The 16305-nt window shown below is 37.0% G+C and overlaps 2 protein-coding genes and 2 pseudogenes across 2 annotated transcripts; 2 read left to right on the top strand and 2 right to left on the bottom strand.

The window, feature by feature from the left end:
* Positions 1 to 1614: 1614 nt before the first annotated feature.
* Positions 1615 to 4352, bottom strand: LOC139882359 (zinc finger CCCH domain-containing protein 17-like). The gene is given in 4 exon segments (XM_071866691.1): positions 1615 to 3342; positions 3344 to 3391; positions 3520 to 3630; positions 4227 to 4352. Coding segments are annotated over 4 exon segments (2013 nt in total).
* Positions 4353 to 5087: 735 nt separating this feature from the next.
* On the bottom strand, positions 5088 to 7780 carry LOC139882353 (uncharacterized; annotated as a pseudogene).
* A 2597-nt stretch (positions 7781 to 10377) lies between these two features.
* Positions 10378 to 13265, top strand: LOC139882354 (tobamovirus multiplication protein 3). Its single transcript, XM_071866688.1, has 11 exons — positions 10378 to 10536; positions 10771 to 10861; positions 10966 to 11018; positions 11098 to 11190; positions 11277 to 11348; positions 11444 to 11516; positions 11609 to 11654; positions 12482 to 12545; positions 12630 to 12683; positions 12919 to 12996; positions 13173 to 13265. The coding sequence occupies exons 1-11, from the start codon at positions 10396 to 10398 to the stop codon at positions 13263 to 13265; spliced, it is 858 nt and encodes a 285-aa protein (XP_071722789.1). The 5' UTR covers positions 10378 to 10395.
* A 1567-nt stretch (positions 13266 to 14832) lies between these two features.
* On the top strand, positions 14833 to 15589 carry LOC139882342 (uncharacterized; annotated as a pseudogene).
* Positions 15590 to 16305: the final 716 nt, after the last annotated feature.

Genomic DNA, 16305 nt, shown 5'->3' with positions numbered 1-16305 from the left:
TTTGACAATTGCCAATTAAAAAAAAAAAAAAAAAAAAAAAAAAAAAAAATAGTATAGTTTGGTACTTCTTCCGTCCATATTTAATTGACTCAACATGATATTTTGATAGAATTAAAAAATATAATCAGATATTATAAGTTTTGATTAATTTATGTTTTGATTTTTACAATGAGATTATAAATGAAAAAATTAGTGAAAAATAATTTTAAAATTGGAATGTGACAATTATAACATCCAGATGAATCAATAAACGTTGAAGTGGTCAACCATTTTTAAATTAAGTGAAAGAATAAATTCGAATCTTAAATAATAGCATTAATGAAATGTACTACAAAATGCCTATACTAATTAATAAATATCCTACTACGGAGAATATACATTATTATCACGTACATTTTTATAAGTAACAGAAATAAGTCTTGTTTCTCTTGGTTTTCCTGTTCTCTTGAGCATTCATCCTCCTCATAGCATTATCTTGAGCATCTTTCACTTCCATCAAGTTTAATCCCACCTCTGGCGCTCTGAACGGATTTTCGTCCGGCTTCCCTCCGTTTTCCACGTAAGCATCCCCGAGACGATCAACCTATGAGGCAAGGCTTGTCCAATCTTGATCAACTAGTTACTTGAGATACTCCACCACTTGACCACCGTTACATCGAGAGACAACAATTGCTGGTCTAATTTGATTCCTTAAATACTCCACAAAACTATTCCATTCATGTCTCTTTCGAATTATCATGTAATGCTTCGTGTCGCTGATCGTGTAGTCCTTGTCTGGTAATATTGAATATTCTGGCTGGAGGAGGAAGAGGAACTCTCTGCTTTCTTCGACGCACGCCGTCTAATAACGACGGCCGCGGCCGCCGCTGCAGATGCAGCGGACATATTAAGATGTTTTGTCCAAACGACAAGTGATTAATTAATGATCAATGTTAAATGAAGAAACTTAGATGATCTTATATGGATATAAAGAGGAAGTTGCAAACGCAAAGAAGATGAATTGATGTCTAACATTGTTTATTTATATGGTGGAGGGGAGGTACCGTGTTTGCCAAGTAAAATAATGAAAATTTACGTGTAATGAGCTCATCACCAGCTCAACGCGTCTCGGTGATGTACATAGGTTCACACACCAACATGTTGCGTGCAAATTTTCATTTAAACTACTATATACATATATCTTAGGCTGAAAACCATCCAATATTCTTATAAGAAATTTCTGTCAATTGTTGCTCAGCACAGAGTTTCCAAGAAAAGAGTTTGAAGCAAAAAAGAAATGGACAGCAAAAGTTTTTCTTATATGATGCATTTAGCAATCTTGACTAAAAACTAAAAGCCGGAAACGGTGGCTGCATAAAAAAGAAAGCCTCAAAGCATCAAATCAAGAGTTTAGCCATTCAAATCAGCTATTCCAAATACAAAGGAAATAAGCTCTGAAATTCAAGTACTGTAAAAGAACAAAACTTAAAAAAACAAAGGGATTATGCCTTCTAGTGCTAGCTATAGCATAATTATGTATCAGTTTACTTAGCTAGCATGATGATTATCAACCAAATCAGTTTTTCCTCCGCGAAACAGGATTCGTTTACAACCACAACCTACAACAACCTCCCCTCAGGACAACATCACATCAATCTTTTTGGCAACATTGTCTTCCTCCTCTTCTTCTCCTTCTTCGTCAACGTATTCCTCTTCTCCGGCAGGATTCTCACCATCCTCGTACGTACCTTCTTCGTAAGTACCTTCTTCGTATCCTTCTTCTTCATAGTACTCTCCTTCTTCATCACCCTGCTCATATTCATATTCTTCCTCTCTCATATCATCACCATCGCCTCCTACAACAACCTCTTCCTCTTCAACCCCTGAGGAGTCAGAAAGCTTATTATCAGTTACAACATGTTCAGAAGTTTGAATATCTTCCTTTCCTTGGACGTCATTATTCATGGAAGACGGCTGTTCAGATCCTTTTTTCCTCTTCAATATCTCACTGAGAGGCTTTGGCCCTTCGAAAGAGAAATCACCATCAGATGGAAGATGATGATCTTCCAAACTTTTTCGCTTCCGAAGCGAGTTATTATACTCCCTATTCTCCACGTTCTTCCCTTTCAGCTCCGCCAGACTTTTCGGAGGATCGAAACCGAATCTTCGTTCATCAGAAGACGACTCCCTTCTCATCATCCGTGGCGGCTCTCTGAAATTCCTACCCTCGTTATAGTAATTCTCTTCCACTCTTCCTTGAATTCTATCACGAAGCCTTCCCTGGTGAGAGGAGGAGGAGACAGGTGGTCTCCCTGGGGAATATCGGCTCCTATTCCTTCCCCTGTCCATTTCTCTTTCAGGGAGTTTTATTCTTCCTCGGAGGCGACTACTAAGAGAAGGCTCATGGCGCTGCAAGTCTCTTCTATAAGGAGGCTGGTAAATATTATCTTCATTGCGATTGTCAGTCGGATAGTCATGACTCACAACTGATCTCAAGCCATTAGTACTTCCCCTAGGCTTCGACAAACGGTACCGCAGATCCGACTCTTTAACATGATCAGGTCTCTCCGACTTCATGTAGCCACCACCACCCCTCCTTTCGAGATGAGACGGTCCCACTCTCTCGGATGAAGTTTTCTGTTGCTCCCAGCCATATCGCCCTTCCATTTGGTCATAGTGCTCATACGAGTCATAACCCTGTGGATTATGGTATCTGTCAGCATCACCCATTGAATTGTATTCAGCAGACCGGTCAATGTTGTATTCATCAACGGAATTCAGATTCCTTCCTTCAGGTCTCCCGAATTGATCTTCACCTTGGTAGTAATCAGAATCTTTCTCATCCTCCACAAGAACATCAAAACCAGGAGACGACTCTCTCAAAAACTCATCATTGTCGTAGCCACCATTTTGCAAACCATGATCATCAGAAACATCCATTTGATGAGAACGATTAGAGCGACTCCCAGAATTTCCATTCCCAATAGAAGAAACCATTTCCGGTCGGTATTGAGGAACCTCCTCTTTCAAAACGGGTAGAGGTTTGGGAGCAAGTTTAACTTGAAGTTTAGCTTCCTGAGGAGCAGCTTTTGAAATGTTTGCAGGTGGGACCCTCCGTTCTTCAGCAGTACACTTTTGCAGGCCACCAAACGTTTTCTTTGGAACCTCATTTACAGGAGCCGGTACTGTTGTTGGCTGTGACGATTTATTACCGAATTGATTGGTTGGTGCATGAAAGAAAGGACATCTGTCGCCTTTTATGCACTGCCCTTTCTGAAAGAAAACACATGGAACTCCCGGTTTGCCGGAATTGTAAGAAACATGAGTTACCGGTGCCACTGCTGTCTGAGATGGAGGCACAAAAAGAACCAGAACCTGTTGCTGCTTGTGTTCCTAACAAACCATCAAGGGGCTGAAAAGAGAGAATAAAAACACCACATAAGTTGATAGATAATAAAACACAGATAATCTACTGGAAAATCTCACATAGAATTAACTGACATAAAAACGAGTCAAAGGAAGTGAGAAAAGATTACTTACAGGATGCCGAAACCCACATTTTGGATTCATGCAATTACCATTGAGCCAGTAATAGCAATCCCTCGGGTTAACACGGGCATACTCACTGTGGCGGTACTCACATTCAGCTCCCTATTGAAACAGAAGAAAAGAAGAAGTCTTAGTTATGGGGAAGTAATCAAAATCAAAACAAAGAAAAAAGGAACACCGCATAGGAATATAACAATACATGAGAACAACAAAAATAGCCGGTGACAATGAACAAGCTGAACCAGGAAGAATACTAAATTTATTACTTAACTAGACTTTTGGCATAGTGAGAGCCATTTTGAGCAAGCTAAAAGCCACCAGAAGCAATATTCCATCCATAATCACAAGAATATACACAATTAAACGGAAAAAAAAAAATACAGCGCAGGTTTTCCCCACATGAGTTTGTGAGATTCACGAGGGGTTTAGCAACGAAATTAGGAATCGCCAATAACTACCAACATGAACACTAAAGAGATCATCATTTCCAAATTGCAGCATCGTAATTCACATAACAACCAAGCTTCAAATACAAAATTTCAAAGACGGGGCTAAAAAGATAAGTCGAATTATTTAAATCTGAAAACTTTAGTGAAAGAAACCAAAGATCCAAAACAAACAATTAAGAGATCTTACGAAAATAGGGTAACCCCCCAAAAGCTAGAATAATCATCAGAAAGAAAAAAGATTCCACAAACCTTTTTGCAGGTTAAAGGCGAAGCCAGAAAGTAAACACAATCCGTGTTTCTCTTTAACGCCTCTTCTTCAGCTGTCAATGGTTGGGAAGGTTGTGGTTGCTGCTGGTGTTGCGTAGCTGAAACCATGGCGAGATCGAGCTTCGAATTCAGATCGAATTATTATTGAAGGAGAACGAAATTAAGCTCCCGCCAAAGCCGATCCAACAAATCTAAAAGAGTGATTAGGAGAAAGAAGAAGCCGTCACCCAGAGAGAGAAAACATACAGAGAGAAAGAGATTGGAGAGATTGAAGATGATGATGAGTGTATGACCTTAAAGCTAAGGCCTTCACCTCATGAGGAGAGGAAATTGTCTAGTGCTGTGTGCGACTTAAGTCCCTTTCTCTCTGTGTGATTTGTTGTGTTTGGGCCTTTGGCTTGTGTTCAAAATATTGGGCTTCCCCAACGACCAACCCGGTCCTTATCTTATTCTTCTCACCTGATTTAGTCCCTCTCTTATTTTAAATTACGACAGCACCACATTCGATTAATCCTCAAACTTTAAACTATTTGATACTAAAGTCCCTAAAGTTCACTTTGTTACTATTGAGTCCTTCATATGCTTGTTTTGAAGGAATCATTACTAACGGAGAAAGCTAAGCTTCCACAAACAGATTAAAAGATGAGGAATTTTCATTTTAATATATAAAGTGTTACATTAAAAATAATCACCACGGAATTCACATAAGATAGACTTGATGTATTCAGGATTACCAACTCGACATACTGTGTAAAAAATAAACACAAGGACATGTGAAGTGCACATAGAAATGGAATGCCACCTAGCAAAAAAATGCAGACAAGACTGGTAGATTCTGAGTTTTCACTTGCACCAGCCACAAAAGGAGAATGATGGGAGCCTAAACCAGGAAAATGAGGAAGGTATATGGCCAGTTTTGCGGATGTAGTCAGCTTGTTGTTCTGTTTTCGCAGCTTGCCGATTCCGTTTCGCTTCAGCCGATGCTCGCTTCTCTTCGGCCTTATGCCTTGCAGCCGCTAACTTGTTCATAAGCTTATCCTGCGCACGCCCTCTTATTCTCTCAACCTCAACCTGCAAAACAAAGTCTAGAGTTCACCCCTGCTACCTTCAATAAACCAAATTCCCAATATTTTTTTTAATAACATGCAGAAACACCTCAATTTTTCTCATTTCAGCTTCTGTTTTCGCCTTTTCATGATTCTCCCATGCCTGAATTTTCATTTCTTCGCGCTTGAACCTGCACAAAATTATTAACTTGTTAATGGTTTCCCATCACACATTAGGCATGTTTTAGAAAAAAAATTGATGATCTTGTAAATACCTTGCTAGATACTTGGCTTTCTCAGCAGCCTCCCATGAAGCAGCACGAGCTTCAACAGCACTTTTAGTTGGTTGATCAGCAGTGGCCATGTTTTTCAGTGAAGTTGATGCATCTTTATCCTCTTCCTCTTTACTAGCCCAGGCAGCAATGTTCATTTTACCAAGCTGTGTCCCGAGGGCAATGATTTCTCTCCTTGTTTTCATCTGTAGCTCCTTCTCAGACAAATCCTTGTTTGAATCGACAAGCGTGTTTATCGGAGATGAAACCGGAGCCGCTCGAGTTGGAGTCGACGGCCGAGAGGAATTCGGACTCAGTGTTGGCGTCGTGGCCCTAACAGGTGTTCCTGTCCTTGAAGGTTCTTGACTAGCAATTGGAGTCATTTCTGTACCCATATCTCTCATCGACACCGACCTGGCGGTAGGCGGCGGCGGCATAAAAGGTGGTTGAAGTATGGATGACAGAAGATGTATCATGGCAGCTAAGGTTAACTGCAACAATATAAAATACACACAATCTATAATTCCCCATATGTACATTTTAATTTACAGACTTGCCCGAGTTTCTAACAAGTCTTTGAGTGTTGCTGATAAGTGGAAATGCTACAGCATATCCAAGTTTCGCAAGGAATTACAATTTTTCAATCTCAAATAACCAAAACAACCATGAAGCACTTAAATTTAAATTCAAACAAGGCACACTTACTAGCTGTTTCTGCAATCGAATTTTCAATCATAAGAACCGGCTTGCCATATGAATCTAGATAGGGCTCCATCTCCCAACTAACAAACTTCTGCATCCCACTTTCCTTCTTAGCTTGTTGACTTATATCAATCCTTTTAGTATCTGGTTCTTCATAAGCATCAATTCTTTGATCTGGAACTTCGAGGACCACCTTAGCAGACGACTGGCGAGCAAGATAACCCACCTTCCGAGCTCCACCAACTGGCACTTGACCCTGACCGCTCTTCGGCTTGCTTGCGGCGGTAGGGCTTGCTATCCACTTTTGTGCATCGTCCCATTTCGACGGAGCCGGTTTCGAAAATGGACCGAGGGGAACTCTTTGAGGGGCTCGATCAGCCTTCTGAAAGTCGAAGATCGAAGAAGACGACATACTTATACTATTATCTTGCCCACTATCGTAATCTGGTGAGGAGTCTTGGGACCTAGTTCTAGAATTGAAGAAAGATTGATCTTTTGTTCTGTGTTCACCGAGTATTTCAGTAGTTGACGTCGAGCATTCAGGACGCTCACAAACCACATCTACATCTTTGCAACTATCGGAACCGCTACCACCTACAAAAGATTCGTACATCAAATGAGCTCGACAGTTTACCACTAGACACTATTACAATAATCAAAAGACCAGTATAAGCACAGGTAAATTTCTAAAATAAAATTAGAAAACAAAAGCTTTCTCCACAAAAACATAACACCTTTTTCCCTTTTCATATTTTCATTTTCCCCTTTTTTGTTTCTCTCCCACCTTACCTAACAAAAGATATGAAGAGATAGATCTCAGTGAAACAAACAGAAACTTTTCCCTTTCTGATTGGTTTTTCAAAAAAACTAAACCAAAATGGAAAAATTTTAGATCTCAAAACTTGAAGCCTTGAAAAATCTGATTTTGAAATAAGCATTCCAGAAAAGCAGATGCAATCATTTTGCTTTTCATCCAATGGAAAGAACAAATTATTATCTATCATTCTAAAGTGCAACATCTGACATTAAATGATTGATCTTTAAAGCTCATTATAAACTTAGTAGCCATCAAAAACTCAAATTAATCACATGATTAACATACAAACACACTTAAACAAACAAGCAATCACCTGTTTCATAAGTGGGAATAATCTGAGACTGAAACTCTTCTACTTTATATTCATCTTCTTTCCTCTTCTTATCCACTCCCAATAGCATGCTTCTTGAGCTTCTTTGGTGAAAACCCTCCCCACCCTAAACCCAATAAAAAACTTAATAAATAAATTGCACAGCCTAAAATTGAAAAAACAAGATATGGGTTTTGTAATTGAGAAACCTTTAAGACCAAAAAATGACAGATCAATGGGACAATAAAGAATGAAGGTATGATCTTTTGCAGTTAAAGAGCTTAAAAAAAGGTTTATTTTTTAAAAAAATGAAACAAGCAAGCGGCTACATTGGGAAATGAGAAAAGATAAATGCAAACCTGGGGCTTTTCAATTCTTTCATAATCCATTTTACGGAATGAAAATCATTTGCTTGATCTGAAATTCATGCAAAGATCTTCTTCCCTGTAATAATGTTAGCTTGTAACACTAGCATTCCCCTTTGAATGAGTATCTCTCATGAATGAGTGAGTGAGAGTTGTGTTGTGTTGGGTTTGTTTTTAGCATTTGCTTTGCTTTGTCTGATTGTGTGTGACAGTCATGGAGTAACAGTGAATGATGATGAGAGAAGAAGAAGTCATCTCATATCGTCTTTGTCTTGTATTGGACTGTTTAGTTTAAAACTTGGGTCAGATAGTCAAACAAGACCAGACCAGACCAGACCAGACCAACTCTTCAGCTCTTTGAGAGCTACAGCTACACTACTGTTTTCTCTGTATTGTAAGAAAATTATTTTAGCCTCTCTACGGTTCTTCTCGTTTTTTTATTTTTGTGATACACAAAAGTTATTATTAATCATTTAATCTTTAATTAGATTTGATTAGCCTCCTTGAAATTGCAATCAATGACATAGTAGTTCCCACCATTCCAATCCAATCTGAGTCAAACTTGTGCGTTTGACCGAGGCATATGTGATTAAAGAGACGGGTGCTGTCACTCAAAGCATAGCACGGACGAATCAGAACCTCGTAATGATGCAATAATTAGAAAAATAAAAATAAAATGAAACCGTGCAGTTGCCGCCTGCCGGTGCATAAATGCAAGACATTCCTTAGACGATGCAATATACTGGTTGTCACGGTAAACTTTCAACCTTTCGTATATTCTTTTGTTATTATTAAAAAAAAAAAAAAAGTTTTCATCATAATTAAGTCCATTAACACGAATCACGAGGCTTGTAAATTTGTAATTCCGGCCAAGCCAATTTGTGATTGTCGAAATTTTGTCTTCTCCTTTGTAGGAGCACATAAGTGATAGAATTATTGGTACAATATTGATTATACTACGAACTCCTTAAGCACATATTGTAGTAGTGTCTATGTTCAAAACTAAATCAAGAACATTTTGACGCGGCCTATCATCCATCCTCTTTTCGGACATATGGAAGAAACCTGATGCATGTTATTTAAAGTTGAATTTTAACGCGGTACTTTCTTACGATTCAAACAAGAATAGTTATGGATTTGCTTTTTGCAAGATAGCGTAGTAGCAATATCATCGACGCTAAAGCTGGGCTTATTGAAGCAGCCAATGATTCTTTTAACGTGGATTGTCTTGCTGCATGGTGATGTGATCATGTGACCATCCCAAATGGTGTTTCTCTTTTTCGAGCTTGAAGCCGATTGTCGGAATCTCATCGATGAGCTAAAGTTACGGGCACATAGATTAATCGCACCAGATCTCCTTGTGTATAAAATTAAGAGCATTAACTCTAATTTTACTTCATGTTCTTATTTATTTGTCAGGAGGGAAGGGAGCAAATTGACATATAACTTCGACTAAATTAAACACTAATTTTTTCTTTGTCCGATTAAACGATATTAATGAATGAATGAGGTATTTGCAGATTATTATAAAATAAAAAAACAAAAATAAAAAACATATGAAATTTTATAATTCAATTGAGTAAATTTACTTGATCAGTTGATCAAATCAATACATCATTTTATTTAGGATGCGTTCGTTTATTGGTTGAGGCATGCTTTGCTCCAAATTCTTTGAGAATATCTGGAAAAAATTAATATTATTTTATATTATTTTATGTTTTTTAAATGTGTTTATATATAATTGATATGTGATTAAGTTTTATATATTAAATAATATAATTTAATAATTTTTAAATTATAATGTCTACATGTCATTATAATAGCCACTTATCAATATTTATTTATATATTTATAGATATATTCTATGATAAAATTAATCATTAAATAATAAAATTAATAAAATAATCATAATTATATATATATGAATTAAGATATGTTTAAAGATATTTATAGTAAAAAATAAAAAAAGAAACAAGACTAAACATATTCCCAAAAAAAAAACGAACGCTCTCTTAATATTTTTTAATAATTTAGACCGATCGCAATAACTCTACATTCACTTGAAAAAAAAAAAAAAAAAACTTTACATTCAAACTTTATTTATGTTCGAGACAAAAAAAAAAAACACCATATTTCATACTATTTCCGTCCGTAAATTTTTCAATACCGTAGATTATTCAATTAATAACCAAATTTCTAATCTACACCCACAAACTTCCGATCTAATACTCCATATTAATGTTTATAAACTGAAAATATTTATAAAAGATAAATAAAATTCCATATTTTAAAAACAAAAAATTACAATTGTCCAATAAATAAATAAATAAATAAAATTCCATATTTAAAAAACAAAGCAAAATAGTTTCATCCACGTGTAGGACAAACAGCACGTGAACTGGCATCTACCCCCACAAAGGCGCGCGTAACACATAAACACCACCAAAAACCGTCTTGTAGCCGGTGGTTTCCAGAAAATCCACCGCACAGAATCTCTTATCTTCTCATCTCCGACAAACAAACGACCGCTTCCAAAGTAGGGAAATTGAAAGTGATCTGACTTTATTGTTTGAATAGAGAAGCAAATTTCCAATCTCCGGCTAGGGAGAGGGATGTTATCCAGTGGCGGCGGCGTTCAAATGGATACGGCGGCGCTGATAGCTCGCAATCTGAAAGAAGCGTCTAGCTGGTGGAATGACATAAATAAATCCAGGCTTTGGCAGGATCGCACTTTTCATGTCCTCGCTGCTCTGTACGGCCTCGTCTCCATCATAGCTCTTGTATGTATCTCTATGTAAACGTTTATTGAATTGGTTTAATGGATGTTTTAATAGCTTGCTGATTACACCTCGCTATCATTGTCAATGGAAAGTTTGGTCCAAAGTCCTTTGTTTTCAACTGTTTTTTTCCTGGACAGAATATTAGCTAAGGCACTGGAATTGGAGGCTCTTTGTTTGTTAAATGTAATTTTCTTCTCTGATTCTGATTCTGATTGTTCTTGTTTTATTTTTTAGATTCAATTAGTAAGGATACAGTTGAGAGTTCCAGAATATGGTTGGACTACGCAGAAGGTGTTTCACTTTCTCAACTTCCTGGTGAATGGATGTCAGTACTATACCCTATTTATTCGTTCTTCTTTTTGTTAATAATCGTCTTCGTGTCCTGTTTTTATGTCTTTCTTATTAGCTATTCTTTTCTCCCTCTTGCAGTTCGATCGGTGGTTTTTGTTTTCAGACGTGCTGTGCAGAAGTTGCAGCCAGAGGTTTTTCTTCACTAATGTTAGGAGTTTATTAATTTGAAGTGTCTTCGATTCCATATAACCTTATTCTTTAACTTTCTAGATTGTCCAACATATTCTCCTAGACGTCCCAAGCCTTGCTTTCTTCACGACATTTGCACTTTTGGTCCTGTTCTGGGCAGAGATTTACTACCAGGTTAAGCTTGGAGCATTGGCTGGCTTATTTTATCCTCTCCAAGGTTTAATGAAACTCACGGTTTATATGTACTTGTTGTGTTACAGGCACGTGCAGTATCCACTGATGCCCTTCGGCCCAGCTTCTATACAATTAATGCCGTGGTGTACACAATTCAGGTGAAAATTCTCCTCTGTTGCTATGATTGCATCACTAAGCATTTATGATGAATATTTCTATTCAATCGTTTACATCTGTGGTTGTTTCATTTCAGGTTGCTATATGGCTGGTACAATTGTGGAAGCCTGTGCGGCTTGTCATCGTCCTATCGAAGATGTTTTTTGCAGGTTTTCTTGACTGGAAAAAAGCATGATTGTTTAGATAACAGTTTGTGCAATTAAGAAACTGATGCATCTTTTTTCTTATTCTTATGTTGCAGTATTGTCTCTCTTTGCCGCTCTTGGTTTCCTAGTTTATGGTGGAAGGTAATTGGCCTGCATTTTTTGTCAGCTTAAGTTTGTCTTTAATTCGTTGCTTTAATCTCTTTCTGACTCATTCGGATCAGATTGTTCTGATCTAGACATAACTGAAAATTCTCTCGACTTTGCGACACTATTAAGTGCACCATTAGCTATTGGTTTTAATGTACCCATTCTCCTTATACCTGGCACCGATGACCCATTCATGCAATAAAATGAAACAAATAGTTGATTGTATCAGGTTAGAATACCAGTTACCTGTTTTGTGTTGGTCAGCAAACTACTGAATTGGCAGATTCCACCTTATTATAGGTAGCGAGAGAGTAATTTGAGGTGGAATTTAGGTTTTCATAATTGGAAGATTTGTTGAGCAGAAATATCCCTCTTTCGATATTAATGTGCGAAACCCTGAAATTCTATGCATGATGAATACAAACCTCCAAAAGTATTTCATGTATGAAGCCCTCTGTTATAAGCTCTCTGCAAGACAGCTAACATGATCAGGTGCCAGGGTTAAAATGTTACAACTTTCATAATTTGTTTATCCGGTTGCATGCGTGCTTCATTATGAGTGCTGTATGTTGATATCAATCTTAGCCACTAAGACATGTGTAACGAATTTTTCAAGAGAATAGTCGATATGATACCTCTCTAATTGCCATACGATGAAGCCTGCCTTTGCCTTTTGCACGAGTTACTTCATGTTTAAGCATTGGTAGAAAGTCAAGTAATGATTTGTCCCAAACACTTCCCCTGCTTTGTGTTGAAGTGTAATTCAGTTGTCTCAAACTCTCAATCTGACATTTCATAATTCTATTGTCATCTTTCTGTAGGCTCTTCTTAATGTTGCAACGATTTCCTGTAGAATCAAAGGGACGGCGTAAGAAGCTTCAAGAGGTGACTACATTCTGCAACTATAAAAATTTGGCAATGGTTAACTTTTATCAATTCTAATGAATGTTTCTGATTTGGCTTGGGCAGGTTGGCTATGTGACCACAATATGTTTTTCTTGTTTCCTTATCAGATGCATTATGGTGAGTCCTCATTCCTCACCCCGTTAACTTTTCTTAACCTGATATTTGGAAGACTGGCATGCTTGCATACTTAAGTACTAGTAATTCTCTATTGTAACAACTTGTCCACTCCAATTTCATGAATTTGGATAAGTTGATGTGTGACCACAATGTCAGGCTTCATACTAGACACGTATAATCTATAAAGTTATACCTACATACTTGTGGTATTCATTGTGATCCTCGTGTGCTTCAGATGTGCTTCAATGCATTTGATAAAGATGCAGACCTTGATGTTTTGGATCATCCAATTCTAAGCTTCATTTATTACCTGGTACGTGTTGGTTTATAGTCATCCTTTTCATTTCTTTTCTGGAGATTCTCTCATATCATAATTGTATTTCCCATTCTTACTGGCTGGCAGATATAAATAAATGCTATATAAGATTGTGTTGTGTGTCTACATGTTGTCTATCACCTATTCATTTATGTTTTATGTCAATTTTGCAGTTGGTTGAGATATTACCTTCGTCTCTGGTTCTCTTCATTCTGAGAAAGTTACCTCCGAAACGTGGCATCACTCAATACCATCCCATCCGCTGAAAGAATCACAAGAATCGGGAAGCAAGCTGAACTCCTGAGCCAGTATATTGGCCTTTAAGATTCAAAAACTAGCGTTGGTACTTGGAAATGAAAAAAGAAAAAGAAAAAAACTCTAGATACTTCATTCATGTATGTTAAAATTATGCTCAGTAATTTTACAAATCGTTTATGCAATACAAACTTTTCCTATTTGATTTGGGATAGATGTGTCCAGAAAAAAAGAGAATATATTGTGTGGAATGAACCAAGAAATTTTAAAACTTTTTCAGTTTTGATGATCAAAGAAATTAATTAGGATACCTGTTTTGCGAGCATCCAATACTCCAGATTCCCGTGATGCAATTTCTTGAAGAAGGTGCAACTCCGATCTTGTCCAGTTCAAATATGGATTAATTGCAGGAAAATGGAGAACAAAGGCAGATTACCGGTGATGAAATGATGTCTCTCAAGTGTTAAATGCTAGTAGGTTTGACTGGCTGGTTTTTTCTCTTTTCTCCAAACGGTCAACCTTAGTACTTTGACTCCGTTTGTTTTGTTTATGCTTATTTTTGAAAAGTATCTTTATACATTTTTTATTTTCACAATTTTTAAAAAGTAACTATATCAAATTTTTTATTTTCTCGATAAAAAATAAAAAATCGAAAATAATTATTTTTTAAAAATAATAAAATAAAAATTATTTTTCAAAAATAAACATTTGAAAAACATAAACGAACATTAGAATTCCCATTTTACTTGCATATAGCCATATACTACATTTTCCTATTTGAATTCCAAAATATTGGCACCAGAGATTTTTTTTTTTTTTTTCTAATAACAACTTGCAGAAATCAAAATACTAGTATCCTCTTACATTGACTTTCACTGTCGATGTTAATCCATGCTATGGATTAAAATGAATACACTCCAAAGTTTAGGGATCAATATGTTCAGATTGAAAGTTGGGCAGAATTTGAGAAACAACATGCAAAATATGCGGTTTTGGACTTTTTTTTTTTTTTTTTAAAAAAAAATTAACATGGTTTTCTCATTGATTAGCCAAACTCGGCTTTGGAATGCAAATAAGGTTTTGGAATTCAAAAAGGAAAATCTCAGGCATCAATCAATCAAACCTTTATGTGAAAATAATTTTTTTTTTTTTAAAATTGCTAAACCTAATTTGATGGAGACCTCTCCTATCAATCTTTCTCCAGCCAAATACTTTTTGAGATATTAGGGAGCTTGGCCGCCGCCACAATTTTTCAGCCGCCCACCGCTTACACGCGCCGCCACTCCAGTATGAATTCTATATACTTCTCTCGATCTTCCTTTGATGCTTTGACATTGCTGAAATGCAAATATCTAGGAGCTACTATTCGAATTTTATTTTCATGCACGTGTTTCTCTTGCTTTCAATTGTTCAGGATTGAAAAGTGTACTGTTTTATAATTCCATTGCTGTTATAAATGAATTGTGGGAGAAAAAAAAACTATCTTTTTACTTATACCCATGATTTCGACATTGGTGATGATGAGTTCAAAGGACGTATTCAGGCTATTCTTATTTATTTGTCTGGTTTTAACTACAGATGCATTCCAAAATTGCCCAAATACGGCTCATGAGCTCACACCCTGAAGTTTATGAGCCCTGTGATGATTCATTTGCACTTGTAGATGCTCTCTTGGCTGATAGAAGCAACATAGTAAAGCATAATCCAAAACTATGCATGGAAATCGGTTGTGGGAGCGGATATGTAGTTACTTCTCTAGCCCTCATGCTCAGGGAAGAGCTTGAAGGAGTACATTTCATTGCCACTGACATCAATCCACATGCTATAAGAGTGACCAGTGAGACAATGGGATCACATGGAGTTCATGTTGAGTTAGTTAATACCGATATTGCATCAGGTATTGAAAAACGTCTTGAAGGAATGGTTGTCTGATGGTTGTGAATCCTCCCTACGTGCCAACGCCGGAGGATGAAGTTGGCCGCGGAGGAATTGCAGCCTCTTGGGCTGGATGGGAGAATGGCCCGAGCGTAATCGATAAGATATTACCGATTGTGGATAAATTTTTGTCCGAGAAGGGTCGTTGTTCTTGGTTACGCTTACGGCTAACAATCCAACTGAACTATGCATTCTAATGGGAGAGAAAGGCTACTCGTCAAGAATTGTTGTCCAGAGATCAACGGAAGAAGAGAGCCTTCATATCATCAAGTTTTGTAGGGATAAGACCAGTCAGGGTGATACTACGGAAACAATGGCAAAGAACAAGTCTGTTCCTGTGAGGGTCATGGAGTCTTTGGTTTTCAGGTTGTCATTCCTGAAAAGCGGCAATGCGGACTGACATTGATGATATGATAGGTAGCTGCTTCCTGTCTTGTAAGAATACTTGTAATTAATTGTTTAATGCCCTTAAGCTCATTAAAGGTGATTACTTTTTGCTATATAGAAACGAAAACATGTTGTTTTGAGCTGCATAATTTCATCAATCCTTCTTTTAAATGCTAATTCTTAAAGTATTATCTGCTGGGAATTTGTCTTTGTGTTCAGTCTCTTGCTTTATTGCATTAGCCTTGATCTGCAGTTTATAATTTTGTCTTCCTTGTGATTGACCTTGCTCGAGTTAAGTTTCCTCTGCTCTTAGATCAAGTGTCAAAGATGATAAGCATATGACAAAATAGATCTGTAACCTCTATTGATACATCCAACTCTAATAGTATCTCGTATATCATGATAACTCAATACACAAGTATCCTCCATATTTTATAGCTCTAGAAGTCGAATTTTTCAAAGATAATCAAAAGCGAACCAGGTCACCTCCATTTGTACAATAGTATGCTCTTGTATAGCTAGAACTTAAACTTTCACTATATTGATGTTGCTTAGTCTTCTGCTCTATATAGGCATTCCTAGGTTTAATGACGGACCAATTGAGATTGCTAATACCTAGACCTTTCCAAGTCTTCTTGACTTTACCAATTCTACTCTAATTATCGGCTTAATCTCTGAACTTTTCCGCATACAGTATTTGAGAATCTGCTCCTTGATTTGTCTAAGTTC

The sequence above is a fragment of the Rutidosis leptorrhynchoides genome, unplaced genomic scaffold (genome assembly GCF_046630445.1).
Source record: "Rutidosis leptorrhynchoides isolate AG116_Rl617_1_P2 unplaced genomic scaffold, CSIRO_AGI_Rlap_v1 contig26, whole genome shotgun sequence".
NCBI classification, from domain to species: Eukaryota; Viridiplantae; Streptophyta; class Magnoliopsida; order Asterales; family Asteraceae; genus Rutidosis; species Rutidosis leptorrhynchoides.
The sequence above is the reverse complement of the archived record's forward strand: the minus strand, read 5'-3'. Positions and strand labels throughout refer to the sequence as shown.

What these genes read in the sequence shown, in the direction of transcription:
- LOC139882354 (XM_071866688.1), top strand. Translation starts at nt 10,396, where the DNA reads ATGGATACGGCGGCGCTGATAGCTCGCAATCTGAAAGAAGCGTCTAGC. An exon ending in CAACTTCCTGGTGAATGGAT is followed by an intron (nt 10,862 to 10,965) that starts GTCAGTACTATA and finishes TCCCTCTTGCAG; the next exon opens with TTCGATCGGTGGTTTTTGTT. An exon ending in TAAGCTTCATTTATTACCTG is followed by an intron (nt 12,997 to 13,172) that starts GTACGTGTTGGT and finishes TCAATTTTGCAG; the next exon opens with TTGGTTGAGATATTACCTTC.